Raw genomic sequence first — 25,056 nt, 5'->3', positions numbered from 1 at the left:
GGTTCATAGCATCTTAATTCCTGATATTATGCAACTACCGTGACTTTTGCTAACAAAAATAGTTTAGTTGTACCACCTCAGTCAACTCGTTTATACAGTTTATGCCATTTCTTCCAAGAGAGATATGCTGACTATGTGGTGGATGGTCTTTTGTCAAAAACATGTATGAAATTAAAGCCAAACTGAAAAAATTAAAAACATTTTTCATTTAGCCATTATTTAATAACACTAAGGCAATACAGATACTGTGCACTAACAAAATGAAAAACAAGCTTAGCTCAACATTTGAAACAAATGCACCCAGCTAACAAGTTGTCTTTACAATCGAAGGAAGACTTTAAAATTACAAAACATTTTCAAGAATGGGAGCACCACTTACTTATTTGAAAAGTTCTTGTTGTGCCCTTGACATGCTTTACATTGATTGTGTGACTAAACAGTGCAGAGAACATTTTGTATTTGATTATTTTAAACTAGTTGGCAATTATTCCATCATTCCAAAGAACTGAACCCCCAAAAAAATACCTACACACAGAACAGAAAAAAAATGTACAAAAAAAATTTATAGAACAGAATTATTAAAAGGGAACCACAAAATATAACATCCTTTTTGTGGATCTGCCTGAAAAAAAAAATCACAAAGCAATTATGGTTTTTAATTTTTAATGTCTAATTGCTTAGCCATCATTTGAAAATTACTGCACTTTTAAAAACAGATGCAATCTATTATAGCATGTTCTGGTGTATTCTGGGTGTGTGGAAGATTTATTACTAATGATATTCTATAAATCTCCATTTTAAAAACTCATGATATATTAGTGAAAGCTACATTTATCTACACGCAATAACGTAGACATCACTCAAATCATTAACAGGCAATCAGATTTCATTTCTGAAGAACTGATATAAAGTATCAGATAATTTATAATCATGCAGGTCAGTGAATCAGACACTGCAGCTGTAGGAAACCATGTGCTAAGACTCAGTAGTTCATGGGGTTCTTCTCATTTATAAAATTACTGAATCCTCCTTTGCATGTACCCATAAAGTGCGAGTTTACACAGGTTTTACTGCACCTGGATGGATATAAACATAATACCCAATTTGGCTCACCTGGATGGATATAAACATAATACCCAATTTGGCTAACCGGTCAAAAAAGCAGCTTCTGAATGTTTTGGACTGAAATGCATTTCAGGTAACAAATAAAATGAACAAACATACCATGATCTAATGTAATGGCTCTTGTAGAACATTAGTTGTAAGGGGCTTCCAAGTCTGCAATGGCTGAGAATGAATAAAACATAAGCTATCCAATATCCTTCACAAAATAAGTGCTACAGGTGGGTTATTATCCTTTTACACAGGTATTCATCATTATGCAAGCATTTCAACAGGCAACTTCAAGTTGAGATGACATTTTTTCATTTTAAACTTTTGACAAAGCAAGATATAAAATCAAGTTAAATCAAAGTACAAAATGTAACTGCAGCATAAGTGAACAGGGAACCTTCCATTTACAAATGTATACACCACTCCAACTATTAATTTGTCTTAATAATACTATTTAGCAGCAGAGAACAGATGCAAAAAAGTTAATGAAGTAACTTATAAAGAAAAGCCTTTAAAAACTGGGCCTATCTAGACAGATTTCAAAATGAGCAAATATATGGAATTGATCTTTATTATCCTTCAACATACTCTACAGGAGTTCAGTGCTGATCATATAAAATTAAGATCTGTCAATAACTCCATGAAGTATGTCACATTCCAAGCAACATTAAACAGACTGTGAATTATTGATTGAAAATCTAATTCAGTAAAATGAGCATTGTCAATGGAGTTAATATGTTAGCATTAAAGACCACCTAAAATACAAAAACATATGCAAAGTACATCTTTGTAGTGGTTGGAAAAAAGCAAAATTCTTCAATTTTCTATGCTATACAATTAGATGCTTAAAACGGAATTAGAAATTAAAAGCTTTTTGGAAATGCAGAGGACAGAACTTGTGCTTATAAACTTATAAGTGATCTTACATTTCCATTTGCTGTTGGTGTTTAACAGTTTTTTTTGTCAACTTTTTTCACTAAAAAAAGTGATGAAACTTCATTTTCCATTATATGCTTTTGGGAGAGAATAAACAGAAGTGACAATTACGCATGAGACTTAAAAATTTCCATTAAAGACTGTATTTCATTAAGCATGATCCCATCAGTTTCAAAACACAAAAGAAAATAAAAATCAAAGACTGGAAAGATTTTTCATAGCAGTTATGAAAAACTGTCTTCACATGGTTTTAAAATCACCACTCTAATGTTCAACCAGATTAGCAAAAACTAATGTACTAAAAGCTTAGAAATATTGCCTGTATAGCAGGCATTTAAAATAATGGAAGTGCAATTAACAATATCATCATGATTATAAGGCCAGACTGAAAATAAGTGTACTGCAGTACACTAAAGTGGCCCTATCTATAACCTGTGTTTTAGCAGGATGCCATTTCTAAGTGTTAATAGGGAAAGTTTATTTTGTAACACAGTCGTTCCTTACACAGGTTAACCTTAAATAATACTTGCCTTACTGGTATAATTTGTTTTCCAGCGTTGTTAAAGATATTTTATTATTGATAGTAATCTTAAATTAAATAATTTGTTATTCTTCCTATACTGTGTCACATTTCAGGTAAAAGTTCTCATCACTTCTCAAATCAATGGACATTTATGAACCATGTTAATAAAAATCAGATACTGTGGTATATAATAAAGTCTATTGGTATAGGAAAGATGCAATTTAAGTGACCAGATTTTATTACTTGACTGTGTACAGGTAGATAGGCAATAACCGTGGTCTTTGGCAGAAGTTGTCTAAGGCAACAGAAAAATGCAATACTCAAAAATCCACTTGCTTAGATGTACAGACTTTCACTTGCTGACATGATCAAAAGGTAGCTTTAATGCATTGTCATATTATGATACAGATTACATTGATTTAGACATTGGATTGAGATCAAAGTCAAGGCAGCAAAGTTACATTAGTGCTGTTGACCTGTAACACCAGATTAAAAAAAGTCTGATTCAGCACTTCTCATCAGTAAATGGGATTAAGGGGAGGAGGGGGGGGAAATCATACACATGATTTTAAACACATACCTGAATTCTAGTTGGTCTGTACATTTGACATTCAAATATTCTATTAACTTTAAAACGTGCAAACTTGGTAACATTATCAAGCTATGTGCCCACTGAAAGGGCAATTTAATGTTTGCAACTAGTTACACAAAGCAAAACACACAAAAAAAATAGCAGCCTAGCTTATTAGCCAGGAAATACAAGGCAAAATTAGGGTTAGCAACCCATATGGTGCATTAGTTATTTCAACAGATCACAGCTAGGTGCAGTGAATCAAAACAATGTTGTACCATTGCCCAACAATTTATGCTTAAAAAAAAACTAATTTTGAGTTTCATCAGTTAAGTTGTACAGAACAGTTCTACTTGCATACATACATTGGATAATATTAAGAAATCTTTTCAACAAATATTCATCTAAGACTTTTAACCATTTAATACAATTTTCATTGAAATTCACAATCCCTCTGGAAAACAGAGCTTTCTGCATGAAATAGCTTACAACACAGAACTCACAATGTCAACAGCAAGATATCACATTGTGGTCTGTGGTACCATAATTGTAGTCCTATTGAAAAATGTAAAGCAGGCTCAGAAGAAAGTTTGATACCAGATTTAGGTGTTCATAGCACAGTGCTTGTAGATATTTAATGCTTTCTGCAAACTCAATTTTCTTTTTTTTTTAAGGTTGGGGCGGGGGGAGGGGGGGGGGCGGAGGGTTCAGGGGGAAAAACACACAAACAAAAACACATTCCAAATCTGTTTTCTTGGGTCTTTTTATGGCTAATGTTGAATATGGGTGTTGGGCCGTTGTTTCTCAATCAAAAGTGCTAGGACATCTGTCTGTCTTTAAACCATTCCACAAATTCATCCAATAAGACTGGCCCTGAAAGAAAGCAATTGAATTAGAATTTAATGTTACAACCAGTACTTCAAAACAATGTGAATTTCACCACAATAAATACACTAAATTCATATTGTGCAGCTTTAAAACATCTATGTTCTATTTCCTTAGTGAACTTTCACATACAGTATTATAAACAAAAAGGTAAACAGTATGCTTATATACAGCACTGGATCGATCCCATCTGGAATACAGCATACAATTCTGGTTACTACATTACACTGGGTTTGGGGATCCTGAGGGCAACTACAGATACCAGGGTTCAGGCAGTTGAGCTACAGGGAGTGACTGCAAGGGAAAAGGAAAAAGAAACCAAAGAGGACATACTAAAGTTTCCAAGATTCTCAAGGGGCTGGCGAATTGGGTCTCAAATAGTATTTTCTAGTTTTCTATATTTTTAGATTTTTACTATTTGAAACAGTTTTTGACATGGTGCATCTACCCAAACAAATTGCAGGGTTAGAGAATCTTAAAGAGACACCATTTTTATTTTCTCCTGGCTTATTTGGATAACATATCATTCAGCCATCTTGCAATGGTTATTAAATGCTACAGACTTCCAACAATATATTTCCTATAGAGTAACAATTTGTTGAAGAGCTCAAACCTCTTCAAAGAGAGAGCCAATTAATATGAAGCCTTTTCTTCTCATTTACATAAATCCATATGGAATAAATACTAAAACAGAAAATGCTGGAAAAATCTCAGCAAGTTAAGCAGCACCTGCGTTGAGAGAGAAACAGAGCTAACATTTCAGGTCCATGACCATTCATCAGAACTGGGAAAGGTTAGAGATGTAATAGGTTTTGAGCAAGGGATGGGTGGGACAAGGACAAAGGAAGGTCAGATGAAAGTCAGGAGAGATTAAATGACAAAAAATGTTATTCCCCCAGGGCCAAAGGGAATGGTGATGGGGTAAGAAAAGAAACAAAAGATGTGTCTAGATTAGGTGTGCTGCTAACAAAGAAAAAACTAAAACAAGCGTAAAAACCAAAATGGACAGTTTATGGTCTGAAATTGTTGAAGTCAATGTTGAGTCTAGAAGGCTGTAAAGTGCCTAATCGAAAGATGAGGTGCTGTTCCTGGAGCTTACTTTGAGCCTCACTGGAACAATGCAGTCATTCGAGGACAGAAATGTCAGTGCGAGAGCAAGGTGGAGAATTAAAATGACTGGCCACCTGAAGATTGAGATCATACTTGTGGACAGAATGGAGCTGTTCTGCAAAACGGTCATCCAATCTGCATTTGGTCTCTCCAATGTAGAGACCACCACATTGTGAGCAACGAATACAGTAGACCAAACTGAAAGAAAGTTACATCATCAGAACTGATGCGACGGAGACAGAGGAACTGGGGGAATGGAATGGAGTCCTTACAGACTGTAGGGCAAGAAAGTGTAGGTGAGGTATTTGTGGGAATCAGTGGATTTATAATGAACATTAGTTGATAGCCTATCGCCAGAAATGGAGACAGAGAAGTACAGAAAGGGAAGAGTTGGAGATGGACTATATGAAACTGAGAAAAGGGTGGGAATTGGAAGCAAAGTTGATGAAGTTTTCCCAATTAAGGTTGAGAGCAGGACATAGCACTGATACACTCAATGTACCAGAAAGAGTTGAGGGAGGCCACCCCCCGCCACCCCCCCCACCAACCCGGGACTGGAACAAGAAATGTTCGACATATCCTACAAAAAGGCAGGCATAGCTAGACCCTTGCATGTACCCTTAGCAACACTTTTCATTTGAAGGGGGTGAGTGGAATTGAAGGAGTTGTTCTGTGAAAACAAGCTCAGCCAGGTAGAGGAGGTTGGTTGTAGATGGGGACTGGTTAGGTCCCTACTTGAGGAAGAAGCAGAGAGTCCTCAGACGATCCTGGTGGGGGATGGATATGTAGAGAGATTGGACGCCCATGATAAAGAGACGGCAGTTAGAGCCAGGAAATTGGAAACTTTTAAGAAGGGCATCAGAAGGTAGGAAGAGACTGGACAAGGGGAAAGAGTGTCAAGATAGGAAGAACTCATTTCAATGGAGCAGGAACAGGTGAAACAACAGGTCTGCCAGGCCAGTCCTGTTTTTGGATCTTGGGAAGGAGGTAGAAGCAAGCTGTATGCGGTTTTCTGGAAACAATGGCTTGATGTTCAGTGGTGGGGTCATGGTCCAGGCGAGGTGGCAGAAAGTGTCAGAGAGTTGGCATTCAGCTTCTGCAAGGTAGAGTTCAGTTTGCCATATAACAGCACCCATCTACCCGCTGCTGCCACCACCCCCACAATCTTGTCGGCAGGTTTGAAGACAATGTCAGGGTTAGACCTGAGAGAACAGACAACAACAAATTCAGAAGGAAACAGGTTAGGGTGAGTGAGGGGGGCACAGAAATTGAGGAGGCAAATGTCACACCAGCAATTCTCATTAAAAAGGTCAAGAGTGGATAAGAAGCCAGAAGGAGGGGTCCAGGTGGAGGAAGAATATTGGAGATGGGCGAAAGGGTCTGTTAAGTGGAGATTCCTGGCCAAAGAAGTGGGCATGAAGGCAAAGGTGACAGAAGAAGATCACATCATGCTGAACTCCAAGTCCATTAAGGTGAGGGTGTAAGGGTATAATGCAGAGTCCTAATAAATACTTTGTATAATATAGTTAAAAACATAATGCTGTTATTAACATAATTGTTCTCGTATTGGCATATGTATCCAAAGCTACCCAATTTCAAACAATAGCAGATTATTTTAACCCTACCTGGACCATATTTAGAATGCCAGAATGTAATTTGACAATCTACCTTGATGCATTAGAAAAGTTTACAACGAGTAGCAAGAACAATTTATGAATCAGAGGCAAACTTGGGTTGAAGGATTTATGGTTCAACATTACTGTTAATGAAGACAGCTGTAACATAACCCAAATATTAAAAGGTATTTGAAAAGCATGGACAATGTAGAAAAAGTAGTTATTTAATTTGGGGTTATTTACCTCACCTTGTCCACTTGATTGAAAACTGGTGGATAGCAAGTTAAAACTGACCAACTGACTTACTTGTTGTCTTGCCTGAATCCTGCTGTCTTCAATTTTAACCGGCTTTTGAGTATGAGGCAAAGGCGCCTGTCTGAAGCCAGCAGGGTCCCTCTTTAAATATGCAGGTCGGGGTCCGATGACACATTGGTTCTTACTTTTATTTTATCTCTGACCTGAGGGGGGAAGGCGCTGCAGGTTTCCAGCAGGTAAAGTCAATTAAGACAATTGAAAGCCATTCTAACAGAATTTTGTATTTTTTTTAATTTCCTTTATGGAGTCCAGAGATGCAGGAGCTCCCCACATGGAAAATTTCAGCCTTCACCTGGCCTGGACTCTGCTCTCCCTTATTTCAAATCACTGTAGCCTCATTCTGCTGTGGGCAGACAGGAATCTTTCCTGTCAGAAACCCACTGACAATTAACATCCTCTCCTTGAACTGAATGAAGAATCAAAACACAAATCCAAATATAAAATGCCTCAGGCAAGACTAGGGTTGAAAGCTTTTCACCATTCCTCACCTGAGGATACTATCGAAACAGATTTACTGAAGTGCTTAACGACTTAAGTCAATGACACGGAAAGAAATTCATTTAGTTCATTCAGAAAAATCTGAACAGGATTGAAGGTTATGTTAGAAGTAGGTCAGACATAATTAAATATTCAATGTATTGTGGTCTAACTTGGAACGGAGGAAATCCACCCATGAATGTACTAGCCAGGATGAATAACCTAACTTGTACAGTCTTCTTCATTCTTTTATTAATAATAAAGGCCCTCTGCACACTGCAAAGTTCAATTTGATAGGTTCTGCAGAAACTGTGTGCTTAAGTGTGTGTATGAAAATATCACATTGTATATAGGTTGCACTGCAAGTGATCTATTTCCACATTCTATGAAGCTCCAGTACTATTGTGTCAATTCACTGAAGGTAAATTGCAACTGACCAAGGATTAAGTCCCTGCCAACTACCAACCACCACACCACCCCCACCTCACGTAACCCCTCCACCCCAATAAAAATGTACATCCCTGCAGACCCTGTTGAGATGCTTGGGAGGAATCATGGTGTGTGGAGGACGCCTATCAGTTCAGGAATTAAGACGCTACAAGTTATGCAATCTATCTTTATTTAAAACATCCTCTGTGTTATGTGGTGCCATACTACATTAACATACTAATACAGCAGAGGGACATGGAGTCTCCTCCAAGCAGTCCTAACATTAACTGCCAGGACAGATGCATTAATGACAAGGGGTACAGGAACCAAACCTAGACAACAATACTTAGCAAACATCTGAAAATTATTCTACATGATGGGCTTTTTCAAATGCTGACTGGAACCGGTGTGAAAGATTTTTAGGATGCAGATCACTGTTTAAAAATAAGGGGTTGCTCATTTAAAATGGAGATGAGGTGAATTTTTTTCTCTCAGAGGGTAGAGTGTCTTTGGAACTCTCTTTCTTAAAAGGCGGTAGAAGCAGGGTCTTTGAGTATTTTCAAGGCAAGAGGTGGATATATTCTTGGTAAGCAAGGGGATGATAGGTTATCAAGGGTTGGCAGGGTACAGATTTGAGATTACTATCTGATCAGCCATAATCTTATTAAATGGTGGAACAGGCTCAAGGGATCGAATGGCCTACCCCTGCTCTTTGATTGTATGTTTGTACAATTTAGAATAACCTTTAATCTGCCACATGGGCTTCTTCTCTGTGAAATGAGAGCACATCTGTTGGCCAACTTCATTTACTTAGTCTTTGCATCATAAGAAGCTATAAAGATTTGAGATTGCGGTTGACATACTAACTTGGGGATCTGTAAACATTTATTCAATGAAGCTAATACATTTACTACCAACTATTTTGGTATGATGGGAGAATTTCCATGTCAAAATGAGAAGTGAAAATCTTTTGTATAGAGTGCTGGGCAAGTTCTAAAGACTCAGAAATCCACATCAAATATCACTGATTGATTATAATAATAGCTTGCAGTTTATTAACTGCAAGCCTAAATTAAAACACTGATTGAACTTTCAAAGGAAGTAATATTGAACACAAGTTTGAAACATGGGTGCATTAATTTGTGGAAAGTTAAAGTCTCAATTGTGGAGCAAGTGATGTCTAACCATGCACAATGTCTAAATGGGTTGCAAACCATGAAATAATAATAATAGATTGCTTATGACTAATTGAACTGGTTTAAAAATGCCTAGATAGACTCCCTGCTCAAACTTATAAAGATATTTAAAGTCTTTGGCAAAATAAGCAAAAGCAACATGAAAACCTTTTTTCACATGGTGAATGGTTAAGGTCTAGAATATACTGCCTGAGAGTGTGGTGGAGGGAGGTTCAATTGAAGCATTCAATAAGGAATTAGACTATTATCTGAAAAACGTGGTGGTGTACGGTAACAGGGAGAAGGCAGGGGAATGGCACTAGGTGAAATGCTCATTTGGAGAGCTGGTGTAGACAGGATGGTCCGAATGACCTCCTCATGTGCTGTAACAATCTGTGACTTATTACCAATGGTGAGAAAGATTGCTCAAACAGTTGTCTAGGTTATAGCCAGGCAATCAATGGAATGTCTCTAGGTTCAGATACAATATTTGACCTCAACTTAAGGTTCATGGGAATAACACTATTTCTGCTGCTCCCCTTACAATTTACACCAGTGAAACGATATACAAAATGTGCGTGTTAGGAGAAGTATTTAGGTTCCTACTTGATGGAGCCTCTGTCCTGAAGTATAAACAGGGGCGTTTGCCCTAAGAGGTGATTTCCAGACACATCAAATCCTGTATACTACTTGAAACACCAGGCAGATTTCCCTATTCATGATGCTGAATCGTTAAACAATATGGTATCTCCGGCTATATCATCCATTCAGGTTAACATCCAAGCTGACTGTATCTTATGATTTAGGCACCAGCCAGCCAACAGCATTACACCCTGGAGGACCAAAGGATCAGGAGGAAGTCTGTAGTCATTTCGCTGATGCAAGAAACCACCACTATTTGCATAATGATTTGCCAAAAACCATGATGTAGACCTTGCCACCTCAATTAATTCTATGTGGAATACACCTAATATGCTTGATGACCAGTCCCCATGAAAGTGTGCACCCTTACACTGGCTGTGGAAAGGGCTGTTGCAAAGGTTTTCCCAGCAAGACATTGTGCTTTTTAAACATACAAGATTCAGAACAGAGCCCCAGTTAATTCTTACAAAGGAAGGGATGCTCTGCATGGACAATACTGGTTGAGCTCTTAAACCCATGACCTTCTGACTTGGAGACAAGTCCCATTCAAGAAACTGGAGTACAAAATCTAGGCTGATGCTCAATACTGAACATATGATGTACCCAGTGTTGCCATTTTCTGGATAAGCTGTGTTGTGAAAATGTTTAATTTCATGATTTGTATGTTGCAGGAATACAACTGTTAGTTTTGGGGAAATTGAACTTTCAAATGGAAGTGGAAAAAAACCTGGGTTTGAGAAACTGGTAAACACACAAAGGATAGTCCACGTTTACTTTGGTCAGGTGGAAGAGTGAAAACACTAAAGAGTAGAGACAGGGGCTCAAATTCTTCACGTGGATCTCAGATCAAAGAAAGGTTGAAAGCAAAGGGTAAACAAGAAAAGATCTTAAAGTATCCATATACTTTTCAGATCAAAGAACAAAGTTTGGGAATTGAAGTTAATTGGTTGATACCTCAAATCTGAGACATTCCAAGTGTGCCACATTTGAATTTATTTTTAAAAGTTAATGGTCTCCCCTTGAGATCATAACAGACATCAAATTAAGGCCCTGTCTGTCTTCTCAGGTGTATGTAAAAAATTCCAAAACACTATTGTGAAGAAGAACAGGGAAGTTCCGACCAGTGATCTGGCCAATATTTATCTCTTAACCAACAACTCTGAACCAGGTGATCTAGTCACCATCACATTACTGTTTGTGGAACCTGCCATGTGCACACTGGCTGCTGTGTTTTCTACATCAGTGACAACAGTTCAAATGTATTTCATTGGTTGTAAAGTGCTTTGGGGTGCCCTGATGTCATGAAAGTTGCTATATAAATGTAAGTCTTTCTTTCTTGTTGAAATAGTCTTAAACAGATGAGCATCGGGAACTGCCAAGATGACTGCTTCCGTAGGCAGAGTATTCACTGATAGCTTCTTTCTGGAATCCACAGCCTTCCATGGAAAGGGAACTGAAACTTGTCTAAAGACAAAGACTTTTCTGGGCATTTCCAAATATTACCACGAGGAACATGATGTCTTATATTCAAAAGCACGAAACCCAGATCTTGGACTGTTCTGAGTATGCACGGCACAACTTTGCCAATGGATCAAACATAACTGAACCAATCGTCCAGATACGAGTATGTGTGAAGCTGCACCCACAGGTGCTTTGTAACAACAATTAGAAGCATTTCATAAATGCCTGTTTAGTGAATTTCTGCACATATTCAAGGTGTCATTGGAGGGAGGCCAACAATTCCCAGAACTATGGAAGTAGACATGGATTTAGTCCTGGAGCAGTCATCCAGTCAGGGTGGGGAGTTTGGATGCCCTCATCAGTTCCACCAAAGAGCAGTTGCTGCAACAGGCTTTGTTGTGGCATGTGGTCTGAAGAAGGAAGAGTCTAAAAAGAGGTCGGTCTTTCATAATCATTCCTGATAGTGTTCAAATTTTTTGTTGGTACTTAAGACGCTCTGGTAATTCCACCACCTGTCCATCAAAAATACCTTTCCTGACAAAAGGCAGTTGTATTAGTTATTATAGCTCCCACGCAAGAAACGCCAGATGTAACTACATCATTCCGCAAAGAAAAATACCAAATGTCATAGATTGTATCAAAGTCCAAAGAGTGAACAGCTACTGTCATAGCACTGAAGTTTATATTTCATTTTCAATAGAGGGTCCTGCTTAACTGCAAGAGTATGTTGTGTGCTTCAGTGAGTGTGTGTAATTGTGGGGTTCTCTAAAGAGCGAGCCTGCCTAACAATCACGTCACTTGTGGATAAGATGGAATCAGAATGGTTACAGCACATTCAGCCCATCATGTCCATGCAAGCTCTCTGCAAGAGTAACTCAGCTAGTCCTCGGGGTAATATTTGGAAATGCCCAGAAAAGTCTTTGCCTTTAGACAAGTTTCAGTTCCCTTTCCATGGAAGGCTGTGGATCTATCACACTCACAGGAGCTGCACTCCTGATCCTAACCAATCGCTGCATAATGCAGTACTTTTTTAAAATGCATTCATGGGGTGTGGGTGTCACTGGCAAGGCTAGCATTTATTGCCCATCCCTAATTGTCTAACTAGGGAGTACCAGGATTTTGACCCAGCGACTGAAGGAACAGCGATATAGTTCTAAGTCAGGACGGTATGCGGCTTAGAGGGGAACTTCCAGGTGGTGGTGTTCCCATGCATCTGCTACCCTTGTCCTTCAAGATGGTGGAGGTTGTTTGGAAGGTGCTGTCTAAGGAGCCCTGGTGAATGCCTGCATCTTGTAGATGGTACACACTGCTGCCACTGTTTGTTGGTGGTGGAGGGAGTGAATGTTTGTGGAAGGGGGGGCAGTCAAGCCAGCTGCTTGGTCCTGGATGGTGTCAAGCTTCTTGAGTGTTGTTGAAGCTGCACTGATCCAAGTAACTAGAGAGTATTCCATCACATTCCAAAACTTGTGCCTTGTAGAGGGTGGACAGGCTTTGGGGAGTCAGGAAGTGAATTACTCACTGTAGGATTCCTAGCCTCTTGACCTGCTCTTGTAGCCACAGTATTTATATGGCTAGTCCAGTTCAGTTTCTGGTTAATGGTAACCCCAAGGATGTTGATAGTGGAGGATTCAGCGGTGGTAATGCCATTGTATGTCATGGGGCAATAGTCAGGTTCTCTCTTGTTGGGAGATGGTCATTGCCTGGCACTTGTGTGGTGCGAATGTTACTTGCCAATTGTCAGCCCAAGCCTGGATATTATCCGAATGCAGCTAAAGTTGGACATGGACAGCTTCACAGAGGCATGTAGGTCTACAGCACAGAAAACAGCCCTTCGGCCCATCGAGTCTGCACCGGTCAAACAAGTACTTAACTATTCTAATCCCATTTTCCAGCACTAGGCCCATAGCCTTGTATGCCATGGCATCGCAAGTGCACATCCAAATACTCCTTAAATGTTAAGAGGGTTTCAGGCTCTACCACCCTTTCAGGCAGTGAGTTCCAGATTCCCACCACCCTCTGGATGAAAAAATTCTTCTTCACATCCCCTCTAAACCTCCTGCCCCTTACCTTAAATCTATGCCCCCTGGTTATTGATCCCTCCACCAAGGGGAAAGTTCCTTCCTGTCTACTCTATGTCCCTCAATTTTATACATCTCAATCATGTCCCCCCTCAATCTCCTCTGCTCCAGGGAAAATAACCTCAGTCTATCCAACCTCTCCTCATTACTAAAACTCTCCAGCCCAGGCAACATTCTGGTAAATCTCCTCTGCACTCTCTCTAGTGCAATCACATCCTTCCTATAATGTGGATTCCAGAACTGCACACAATACTCTAGCTGTGGCCTAGCCAGCGTTTTATACAGTTCCCACATAACTTCTCCGCTCTTATATTCTATGCCTCGGTTAATAAAGGCAAGTATCCCATATGCCTTCTCAACTACCTTATCTACCTGTCCCACTACCCTAAGGGAACGGTGGACATGCACACCAAGGTCCCTCTGGTCCTTAGTACTTCCCAGGGTCCTACCATTCATCGTATATTCCTGTGCCTTGTTTGTCCTGCCCAAGTGCATCACCTCACACTTATCCGGATTCAGTTTCTGAGGAGTCGCAAATGGTGCTGAACATTGTGCAATCAGCAACATTCCCACTTCTGACCTTATGATTTAAGGAAGGTCATTGATGAAGCAGCTGAAGGTGGTCGGGCCTAGGACACTACTCTGAGGAACTCTTGCAGTGATGTCCTGGAGCTGAGATGATTGACCTCCAACAACTATTTTCCTTCATGCTAGGTATGACTCCAACCAGAGAGTTTTCCCCGATTCCCATCGACTCCAGTTTTGCTAGGGCTCTTTGATGCCATACTCGGTCAAATGTTGCCTCTGAAGTTCAGCTCTTTTGACCATGTTTGAACCAAGGCTGTGGGGTGGCCTGGACAACTGCAGGGAGCCCATTTGGTGCTGGAAGGGTTAATGAGAAATTGATTGTACACCTCAGTTTAAGAGGAAAAATACTACAACCTTTAGAAGAATACAATCTTGCCTGACCACAGTTGTAGGATGAGCCTTGAGACATTCCATTTTGTTTTTCTTCAGGCCGAATGTAATCAGGGTTGTGATAAGCAACTGCGTAACCAAACATCTGTTGTGAGGAAAATGGAAATTTACTGGAACATGGATTGTTCCAGTAAATTATGCAAACAGATAGGTTTGTTGCAAAACTTACCGATTGGCTATAAAAATGCTTTTAACAAGTCTGCAAGTATTCTGCTACGAGACTGTACAGTAGCTCTCATTGTGCTGTCTCCCTTGTGCACAAATAATAAACGGGGTTTCTTCGTAAGAAATGATGCCTCGGTGTGATTAATCTCTGACAGTTTCTTGGAGGTTCCACTGAGATGACTAACCCCTAGGGTTGGGCCACAGAGCGCCAGCGTTAGAACCTCACGGTTCAAGGATTCCTGAGTCTGCGGCAGCCTGATTTGGGCTTCTGGGGTTTGTTGACCCGCGAACTGTCTTCGCTTGCCTGTGGCTGACTCTTAGGGTAAGTCATCAAATTGAGTATTTAGGAGATTAATTTGTAGTGGTCTGGGACCGCTCTGGCCAGGATATACTCGGGGTCGGTAGCCCCTGGAGTTTGAACGGTGTGTACACTCGGGGGTCGATAGACCCTGGAGTTGGAACGGAGTGTGTATGAGATTGTGGCTCAGGGTCTGGGACCCCTCAAGCGTGAATGGGCTGAATGAAAGTAGATTGCGGGTAGGGGACCTGCCAAGGACTGGCCTTTCTTAGTTATTAAATAGAGGATGGGCAATTTGGCATCAAAGAAACCCCAGGTTCCCCTTCCGTGCGGGATGACGAGATTTTCCTGAAAATGTGGAAGGATGATTGGGACCCGAAAGGTCCACTACTGAATTTGCTGTAACTTTAAAAAAATGAATTGATCTAAGTTACAAGAGCTGTTTGTGCTGAAGAGAGAGAGAGAGAGAGAAAGAGAAAAGGGGGTCGGTCTCCCTAGGGGCGTTAATAAGCAGACAGGCAGTAGCAGGGGAAATGTGAGCTTTCATCAGTTTGATTGTCCATATAGGTGGAGCCTTCAAGATCCCTTTATTCCCCCCACTGCTACTTGAAGCTTCGTTTAGAGTTAAGTTCAATATTATAGGAATATAAATACATACCTTTATATATGTGTTTGTTTGTGTGCAAGGAAGCATTTGTATGTGAGCTTTAATGTGTTTTCATCCCTAAATTGCCTTTTGTCTGTGTGGATGAGCACTTTAGAGTCGAAAGCCCCATATTAGATTAAAGGAAAAGTTTATTCAAACATTCCAACGTTTTGAGTATAAGGTTTGAGTTGTGATTGCTAGCAAAATCGCAATTTGAAGGTAGTGTAAAGATAAAACAGGGCTTGCCTCGGTTTGAGATGAACCAACCCTTGTACCACCCCCTTGCAGACTAGTAAGGAATAACCCTCATCAGCAGCTTCCAAGCTGATTGGGATTAATACATACGAGTTAGTATTCTAAAATTCAGATGAAAAAAAAAATTACTTGAAATTCAGAAGGATTCTAGGAAAACCAAAAGACATAAACACAAGGTCTAGATGGTTCCAATGGATAAAAAGGGGTTTCTTTTGAAGAGATGAATTAAATATTAAAGGAAATCTGCAACCCATTTTTTTTCACTGCAATTTGAATTTGGGACAATCTTGAGGTGTAAAGTGCAGTGTAATTTAATAGGTTACTTTTGAATCACTAGGATGCTATCTAAGATGAAGAATGTGTCGATAAAAATACGGAAATTATAACTTGGATACAAATCAACACACATAAGAAAGAGGTAGTTTTAATTTTGATAGTGTAAATTACACTTCTTACAAAGTTTAAAATTTGAGGTTTGGTTCCTGATAATTTCTCAAAAGGGAATTTTCATTTTAAAAGGTTTGACAACAATTGGCACTAATTCAAATGCTGCAAGCTTTTCTATTTGTAAAGTCTGTTCCCAAAATATAAAGCTAAACTCAAGACCTTGACAAAGTTTGGCAAAAATCCAATTTTTGGCCGAGTTAATGAATCTGGGATAATTCTAAAAAAAATGGGTCAGACACAATTTAGTGGGTTACTTTTGAGACAATAAAATGTTTGAGAAGATGAAGAAGCAAAACATGTCAATACCTGATTTCTGTTTTTAAAACTGTTATGAGAACATTTTATTTATTTTAAAGTCTCTCTAGGCAACCTGAACAAGATAAGATGGTAGTTGTTGCATGTGTAAAATGGTATGAATCAAGTAGGAGAATGAGTTAGGGAAAGAGGACACAATATACAAACTTTTTAAGGGAAGTGAGTTTGATAATCTGGCCATCAACTGAGACATTGGAAACGCACAGGGGGAGATAAGCAAAGATCTAGAGTCAGAGATCCCCATTGACATGGAATAGTTAATACGGCCTAAAGAGCAAGGAAACATTATAAACGATCAAGACAATAGAGAAACTGACATCAAGAGAATCTTAGGATGATCATAGGAAAAAAAAAACTTAGAGGTAAAACTATGTGGAATCTGTAGTTCAAGAATTGAAACGCAAGGAGAAATAATACTTAACAACAATTTACCACAAGATGGATACAGGTAAAGGGAAAGCTGGAAAAACGCTAAATAGATGTATTACTGATTGTATTAATGTGCCTGCGAGCTACAAAAAGTAAGACCACAGGATTAACACTACGATGACAGACAGAGCTAAGCGGCTCGCAGAGAGAACCATCACTGGAAGTGAAGATACTGAGCCATTGAAAGATAGGATAAGAAGGTGCACGGTAGAGTTGTGTTGGCAGTTTAAGGAATTGAGGTCCAAAGTGGGACAGCAGCAGGAGATGGTAGACTGGAAGGAGTGAAGGGTGCTTATCCAGATGGATTCAGATCAGGGAACTCATTTCACAGGAAGAGTCATTAAAGAAATGTATAAATTTAAATTTAAACAGAAATTCCACATTCCCTACCAGCCACAGAGCTCAGGGATGGTGGAAAGGATGAACTGAACTTAAAAAAAAACATCAATCACAAAAGCAATTCAAGAGACAGGGAACAGCCCAATATTCTAATGCGCCTTAGGGTTACCCCACGCAGGACCACCCCATTTGAAATAATGACAAGGAGAGCAATGCAGTTACCCGAGGGAATCATAGTAGGAGTGGGAGATGTAGGACCACTAAAAGGAAGGAAGTCAGAGACCAACAGGTGATTAAGGATATGGAAACAGGCAAATCCAAAGAGCAACAATGGACCGAGTGGGGAATAAGGTGACGGTCAAGGTGAGCTCGGAGTGAACAGGCATGGACCATACGAGGTAATTATGACAGGTGATACATGTGCACTTGTAGATATGAGAAAGGGAAGTAAATGGAGGCATTACACACAGTTAAAGAAATATGACTTGTCCGGTTGCCAGCTCAGAGGTTTGACACGTGTATATAGAATGAATGTTGAATGTGTAGTGAATAGTAATATGCTAATAGGCATTGTATTAGTAATACCCGCCATTCTTATGTCAACACCCGGCAGGACATTATATAGAGTAGAAAATATTGGGGCAAAGAGGGATGAACAGAATGGCACAACAGATGTGGTTGCGCCTGGGTTTTTTGCCATGGCAGCTAAAATAGCTTCACAATGTCTGCTTTGTCAATGACATAACCCAGACAAGACGCCCTCAGTGACTGCTGGTACGGGACCCCAGCCATGGGGCCCAATTGTACATCTACAAATGGACTTTATACAAATGCCTAAATGTTTGGGATATAATTATGTTTTAGTTACAGTATGTTTGTTCTCGGGATGGGTGGAGGCGTATCCCACCCGACGAAATGATGCTATTATTGTTGCAAAATTCTTGTTGCGTGAATACATACCCAGGTTTGGGATACCAGAGATTTTATCAAGTGATAATGGGCCTCATTTTATCGCTAAAGTGATAAAGGAACTGCTGAAGGCCTTACAATGCAACCATCACCTTTCCTGCCCATACCACCCCCAGTCTACTGGGGCGGTGGAAAGACAAAACGGTATTCTGAAAAACAAACTAGCTAAATTACGTGAAGAAACCAGTTTGAAATGCCCTGAAGCTCTACCCTTGGCGATCATGACTATGTGCTCTCACCCTAACCGTACCACCTCCCTTTCCCCTTATGAAGTTGTAATGGGACGCCCAATGCGCCTCCCGGTGTCCCCACCTTTGTCTGCTAGGGAGATGGACATCCACGCTATGGATGAGGGGATGATTACATACTGTATGGTGCTTACGAATTCTCTCAAAAGCTTGCATACACAGGTAGTAGAAGCTCAGAAAAAGCCCACCATTGAAGATTGCCATCAATACCAGCATGGGGACCTAGTCCTGGTTAAGACCTTCAGGAGAAAGTACTGTTTGGAACCTCGATGGGAAGGACCCTTCCAAGTCCTGCTCACCACCCATACGGCCGTGAAGGTTGAAGGACGACCTTTGTGGATCCACGCCTCGCATGTCAAGCGGACGCTGACCTCGGACGAAAGTGCTTGAACAGGAACTTTGACTGAGCCGTCAGAATGTGGACTCTGATCTGGATCCTGTCCTGCGCGGCCCTTGCGGGGCATGGACTACCAATTCTGCGGTTCAACGAATGCAGGCCGTCGCCTCGCAAGGCAATCAAACTAAATGTTGGATTTATACTCATTTTCCCATCCTTTAACTGGTGAGGGTAGCTCCCTAACATCGGCGGGTGGTTTGGGGACCTTTTTAAAACCCTCCACAAATACCTTGTCATAGGTCTTGCCCTACTCATTGTTCTGTACGTTGTTATCCAGCTCGTCCTCTGTTGCATCCGCTCTGTCTGCTGACTACAGAGCCTCCAGAGTCCTGGTGGCAAGCCGACTATCCATTCCCTCCCTCTCCTCAGGAGTCAGGACCCCACTGAGGATGAAGCCCGGCGACTAGGAGACATAGAACTTGGCTAAGGGCGGCGGATTGTCCTTTTAGGACAAAACGGGGGGGGAAAGTGTGGTGGCCTGGGCAACTGCAGGGAGCCCATTTGGTGCTGGAAGGTTTAATGAGAAGTTGATTGTGATGGCTTAAGAGGAAAAATACTACAACCGTGAGAAGAAAACAATCTTGCCTGACCACAGTTGCAGGATGAGCCTTGAGACATTCCATTTTGTTTTTCTCAGGCCGAATGTAAACAGAGTTGTGATAAGCAACTGCGTAACCAAACATGTGTTGTGAGGAAAATGGAAATTTACTGGAACATGGATTGGTCAGTTAACTTATGCAAATAAACGGATAGGTTTGATGCAAAACTTACTGATTGGCTGTAAAAATGCTTTTAACAAGTCTGCGTGTATTCTGCTACGAGACTATACAGTAGCTCTCATTGTGCTGTCTCCCTTGTGCACAAGTAATAAATGGGGTTTCTACTTAAGAAATGATGCCTCATGGTGATTAATCTCCGACAGCTGTAATTAGGGCAGGGGCCAAGTGGCCCAGGTGAAACCCAAACTGAGCAGATTATTTGTTAAGCAAGTACCACTTTATAGCACTGTTGATGACCCCCTCCATCACATTACTGATGGAGCACAGACTAACGGGGTGGTAATTGGCCAGATTGGATTCGTCCTGCTTTTTGTGTAGAGGGCATATACTGGGTAATTTGCCAGATTGCCAGGTAGATGCCAGTGTTGTAGATGTACTGGAACAGCTTGGCTAGGGGCGCAGTAAGTCATGGAGCACAAGTCTTCAGTACTATTGTTGGAATGTTGTCGGGGCCCATATCCTTTGCAGTATCCAGTGCCTTCAGCCATTTCTTGATATCATGTGGAGTGCAGACTAGCACCTGTGATGCTGGGGACCTCCAGGGGAGGCCAAGATGATCATGCACTCAGCATTTCTGGCTGAAAATTGTTGCAAATGCTTCAGCCTCACCTTTTCCACTGATGTGCTGGTCTCCCACATCATAGAGGATGGGGATGGGGCTATTTGTGGCACCTTCTCCTCCAGCGAGTTGTTTAATTGCCCACCACTATTCACAACTGGATGCGGCAGGGCTGCAGAGCTTAGATTTGATCGGTTGGTTGTGGAATCGCTTAGCTCTATCACTTACTGCTTATGCTGTTTGACATACTAGTCCTGTGTTGTAGCTTCACCGGGTTGACACCTCATTTTTAGGCATGCCTGGTGCTGCTCCTGGCATGCACTCCTGAACTCTTCTGAACCAGGGCTGGTCCCCTGGCTTGGTGGTAATGGTAGAGTTGGGGATATGCTGTGCCAGGAGGTTATAGATTGTGGTCGAGTACAATTCTGCTGCTGCTGATGGCCCACAGCGCCTCGTGGTTACCCAGTCTTGAGTTGCTAAATCTGTTCGAAATCTATCCCATGTGGCATGGTGGTAGTGCCACACAACGATTGTCACTGTTGCTTCTTTTTCTACTTATCTTGTATCACAGTCCTCTGGTTCTTGACCTTTCTGCCAATATGAACAGTTTCTTTCCATCTGCTCTGTCTAGATGCCTCATGATTTTGATCACCTCTCAAATCTCCTCTCAACTTTCTCTTCTCTAAGGAGAAGAAACCCAGTTTCTCCAATCTATCCACAAATCTGAAATCCCTCATCACTGAAATCATTCTCAAATATGTTCTATCCCCTTTCTAAAGCCTCCACATTTTTCCTGAAGTGTAGTGCCCAGAATTGGGCACAATACTTAAGAGGGCAAACCAGTACTTTCTAAAGCTTCAAAATAACTTCTTTGCTTTTGCACTTTATGCCTTTATTTATGAAGCCCAGGTTCTAGTATGTCTTTTTAATGACTTTCTCAGCCTGCCCTGTCACCTTCAACAATTTGTGCACATATACCCCAAGTCTCTGTTCCTGCACCCACTTTAGAATTGTATCTTTGAGTTTATATTGCTTCTCCTCATTCTTCCCACCAAATGGGATCGAGAACGACATGCTTCCATCCCATCTGAAATGGCTGATGGGTCCAATGTGTGATCTGCAGACTCTGCCACACACAGGGCAAGTGGTGCCTGAAGAGTCAGGCAGATGAGGTTTTTGGACGTGTGTGCGCTCTCTCTCTCTCTGTGCTCCCGACAAACTCTCCTGATGTGTTTGATGCCTTCCCAAAGAAACCTTCTTCAGTATGGGAGTCCCTGTCTTGTGACTGACCATGAATCGGCAGGGATGTCAGATCTCTTCAGGAATGCTCTGCAGACATCCCAAGTGTTTCCTCTGTCCCCTTGGGAATCTCATGTAGTGACTGAGTTCCAAGTAGAACAGTTGCTTTGGGAGTCTGGAGTCAGGCATATGAACGACATGTCCCGCCCTGTGGAGCTTGTTTTGAGTGATTAGCACCTCAATGCTGGGTATGTTGACTTAACAGAGGATGCGGCCGTTGGACCACCTTTCTTGTCACGGGATTTGGAGGGTCGTGCAAAGGCACCACTAGTGATACATCTCTAGCGTTTTGAGGTGCCTTCTGTAGGCTGTCCAAGTCTCCGAAGCATATAGGAGTGCAGAGATCACTGCTGCTTGATAAGCCATGACATATTCTCAGGTTTGAGATCCTCATCCTCAAATACTCTTTTCCTCAGTGGGCCAAAGGCTGAGCTGATGCATTGGAGGCAATGATGAATTTCATCATCTATATCTGCCTTCATCAAGGGGGGACTCCAAGATATGGAAAATGGTCCACGTTTTCCAGGATTTTACCATTGATCTTAATCAATTGCACATTTCTCTGCATTAAACTTCATCTGCCACGTGTGCCTATTCCACTAGCCTGTCTATATCCTACAAGTCTATCACTATTCTCCTCAGTTGATAATACTTCCAAGTTTTGTGTCAGCTGAAAATTTTGAAATTGTGCCCTCCACATCCAAGTCTAGATGATTAATATACATCAAGATAAGCAGTGGTTCTAGTACTGACTTCTAGGGGTAGCTCACTGTACACCTTCCTCCAATCTGAAAAATAACTGTTCACCACTACTCTTTTCCTATTAACTGCTCAGTCAACTTTGTATCCATGCTGCCACTGTCTCTTATATTCCATGGGCTTCAACTTTGCTGGCAATCTTATTATGCAGCACTTTGCAAAAGACTTTTGCAAGCTCATGTATACAACAACTGCATTACCCTAATCAAACCTCTCAGTTACCTCATCAAAAGGTACAATCAAGTCAGGTGAACATAATTTGCCTTTAACAAATCCAAGCTATCTTTCCTTAACTAATCTACCCCTGTCCAAGCGGCTGTCAATTTTGTTCTGGATTATAATTTCTAAAAGCTTTCCCGTCACCGGAGGTTAAACTGGCTCACCTGCAGTTGCTGTGAAGTTGACTAAGATCCTTGCACCCTTTTTTGAACGAAGGTGTAACATTTGCAATTCTCCAATCCTTTGGCACCATTCCTGTATTTAAAGGATGATCAGAAAATAATGGCCAGTGCCTTCATAACTTCCCCCCCATACCTCTGTCAGTATCATCGGATATAAGCTATCCAGTCACTTGAATTATCAACCTGACATCTGACATGCTCACACTGGTTTTCCTTCATCTTACTCTCTACCTCTTATTACCCAGGGAGCTTGGCTTTGGTTGCCTTACCTTTCCCCCTCACGGAAATGTACCGAGGCAGTGCCTAAAGGATCTCTTCTTTAAAAGGCAACCCATCGTTCTGTTACTGTTTTGCCTACCAATTTTTCCATTCCGATTTACCTGGGGCAAAACCTACTTTCATCCCATGAAATTAGCCCTCTTCCAATTAAGTATTTTTATTCTGGATTGCTCCTTGTCCTTTTCCACAGTAACATAAAGTTTAGGTTAGCTATATTCCCTAAGTGTTCTGCGTTATAACATTTGATCCACTTTGTTCTCCTTAATCATCAAAACTGCAACCACCCTCCTATATTTCCCCCTCTATCTTTCTTCGATATCTTATATCCAGGAATATTTAGTACCTAGTCCCACCCTATTTTGAATCAAGTCTCCATTATTGCCACTGCATCATATTCCCACTTAGGGGTTTTCTGCATCTGCAGCTCAACAATTTTATTTACCATACTTTGACAAGCGTACCTACAAATTTGGAGCCACAGTTGGCAACTAAGCAGCACAAAAGCTTTGAATTTTGAAAACTCATTATACAAATAAGTGAAATTGTACTAAAACACCTACAGTATTAGTATCACTGTATAACAATTATCAATACTAAATAAGGGAGAGACTCGAGTGTCTGACATTCTGTGGAAGGTTCCCATAAGAGGAGAAACATAATCAGGAATAGAACCGCACTAGAGTTTGGAATGAAGGTCATTATGGCGATCATCCCACTTAGTGTGTGGCATGGATGACTGCCAAATGCTATTCAATAATTATGTATAAATTCAATTTCAACTGCTCAATTTAGTGAAAGAGTATAGAATGTTCATCTGCAAAGCCAACGGGTGGAATTGTCCCAGATTTGCACTAAGTATGGTAGCGGGTGAGTAAAACTATGTTTTACCTGCCAGCCATGATGGTGGTTTTTAACACCAAATCATCCCAAACCTGCCACATTAATTATGCATTCATAGGAAACATGCCGTTTTCATGGCAGGCAGACTCTCATTCACCCACGGCATTATCTCGCTGCTTCATCACGCCGAGTGCTATATTTAAAGTCCAGGCATGCGCACACCTCTGCTTCCAGTCCACGACTGCTGTAAAGGAGACATGACCCTGAAAGGCAAAAAGACTGCAGTTCCTAAGTTCAATGACACGCCCCTAGCACGTCTTTTGAATGCAGTGGAGGCACGCCGTGATGTCCTCTACCCCTGCTCTGGCTGCTGGATGGGCAGCAACATGACCAATCCAGCTTGGGAGGCAGTAGCAGTCAACCAACACCCTGCAGAAGAGGACAGCCACACAGTGCCACAAGAAGGCCAATGTTCTCCTTCGTTACACTAAGGTAAGTCACTCTTCTCATCACTCAACTCTCACACTCAAACCCATCACACATCCACAGGGGCCCTCACTCACTGCCAGTTCAAGGGACATCACTATTCGCTCTCACACACACCTTGATTGTCCACATCCCATCCATGGGACCACTCACCACCCACACATGCCAGGCATATTTATCATCTGGCCTGGCAGGCGTCCTGCTTACACTCTCTCCATTTCTATTTATGCAGGACATAATGCAGAAGCTGGCATACAAGAGGGAGAGGTCAGTAACTGGTAAAGGAACGCCTGAAATCAAGATCCTCTCGTACTTTGAAAATAGAGCTGGCCGGCGAGGGTCTGGACCATTCCTGTGCTGACTGAGGGGTCAGCAGTGCTCTACCAAGTGAGGATCCAGCAGTGCAACATCCAGACAACCATGCTGTGAGTGATGTGTCCTGTTTCACAGGCCACTGCCATGCACCAATTATCTCCCCATGCTTTCGCAGGCACGTCAGCCAAACGGCCGACAGAGTCCATGATCCAGAGCCTCCAATCAAGCCCCGGAGAAACCTCTGAAGAGGAATCTGAAGGCACCCCCCCTTGAAGTCCCATCACAGCGCTCACCCACACCCTCCACCAGTGCAGAGACACACACACCTCAGTGTGGCCTAGTTTTAGAGTAGCCCCGGGATCATAATCTGGTGAGCACATCGCACTCTGATCCACAGAAGGCAGTGACGGACTTGCCAGGTGTCCAGCACTCGGAAGGTTGCTGGAAGGCAGAAATTTGCTGAATCCAAGTCAGATGATGAGCCTCTGGACTCGGTCATATCACAGTTGCCGGAGCTGCAAA

General features: G+C 41.4%; 1 protein-coding gene across 4 annotated transcripts in view; it reads right to left on the bottom strand.

Annotated features, from left to right (window-relative positions):
* Window positions 1–200: 200 nt before the first annotated feature.
* Window positions 201–25,056, bottom strand: part of dcun1d4 (DCN1, defective in cullin neddylation 1, domain containing 4 (S. cerevisiae)) — a 117,399-nt gene continuing 92,543 nt past the window's right edge. For all 4 annotated transcript variants that reach the window (XM_078547749.1, XM_078547712.1, XM_078547695.1 and 1 more), the window contains exon 11: window positions 201–4,016. Coding sequence is in view for 3 of the 4 variants with exons in the window: in XM_078547712.1 (XP_078403838.1) it covers window positions 3,961–4,016 (56 nt within the window). In the remaining variant the exon portion in view is untranslated. The remainder of the gene's footprint in view (window positions 4,017–25,056) is intronic.

The sequence above is a fragment of the Cetorhinus maximus genome, chromosome 1 (assembly GCF_964194155.1).
Source record: "Cetorhinus maximus chromosome 1, sCetMax3.hap1.1, whole genome shotgun sequence".
In the NCBI taxonomy this organism is placed as follows: domain Eukaryota; kingdom Metazoa; phylum Chordata; class Chondrichthyes; order Lamniformes; family Cetorhinidae; genus Cetorhinus; species Cetorhinus maximus.
Note: the sequence above shows the minus strand (reverse complement) of the source record. Positions and strands in the feature narration are given on the sequence as shown.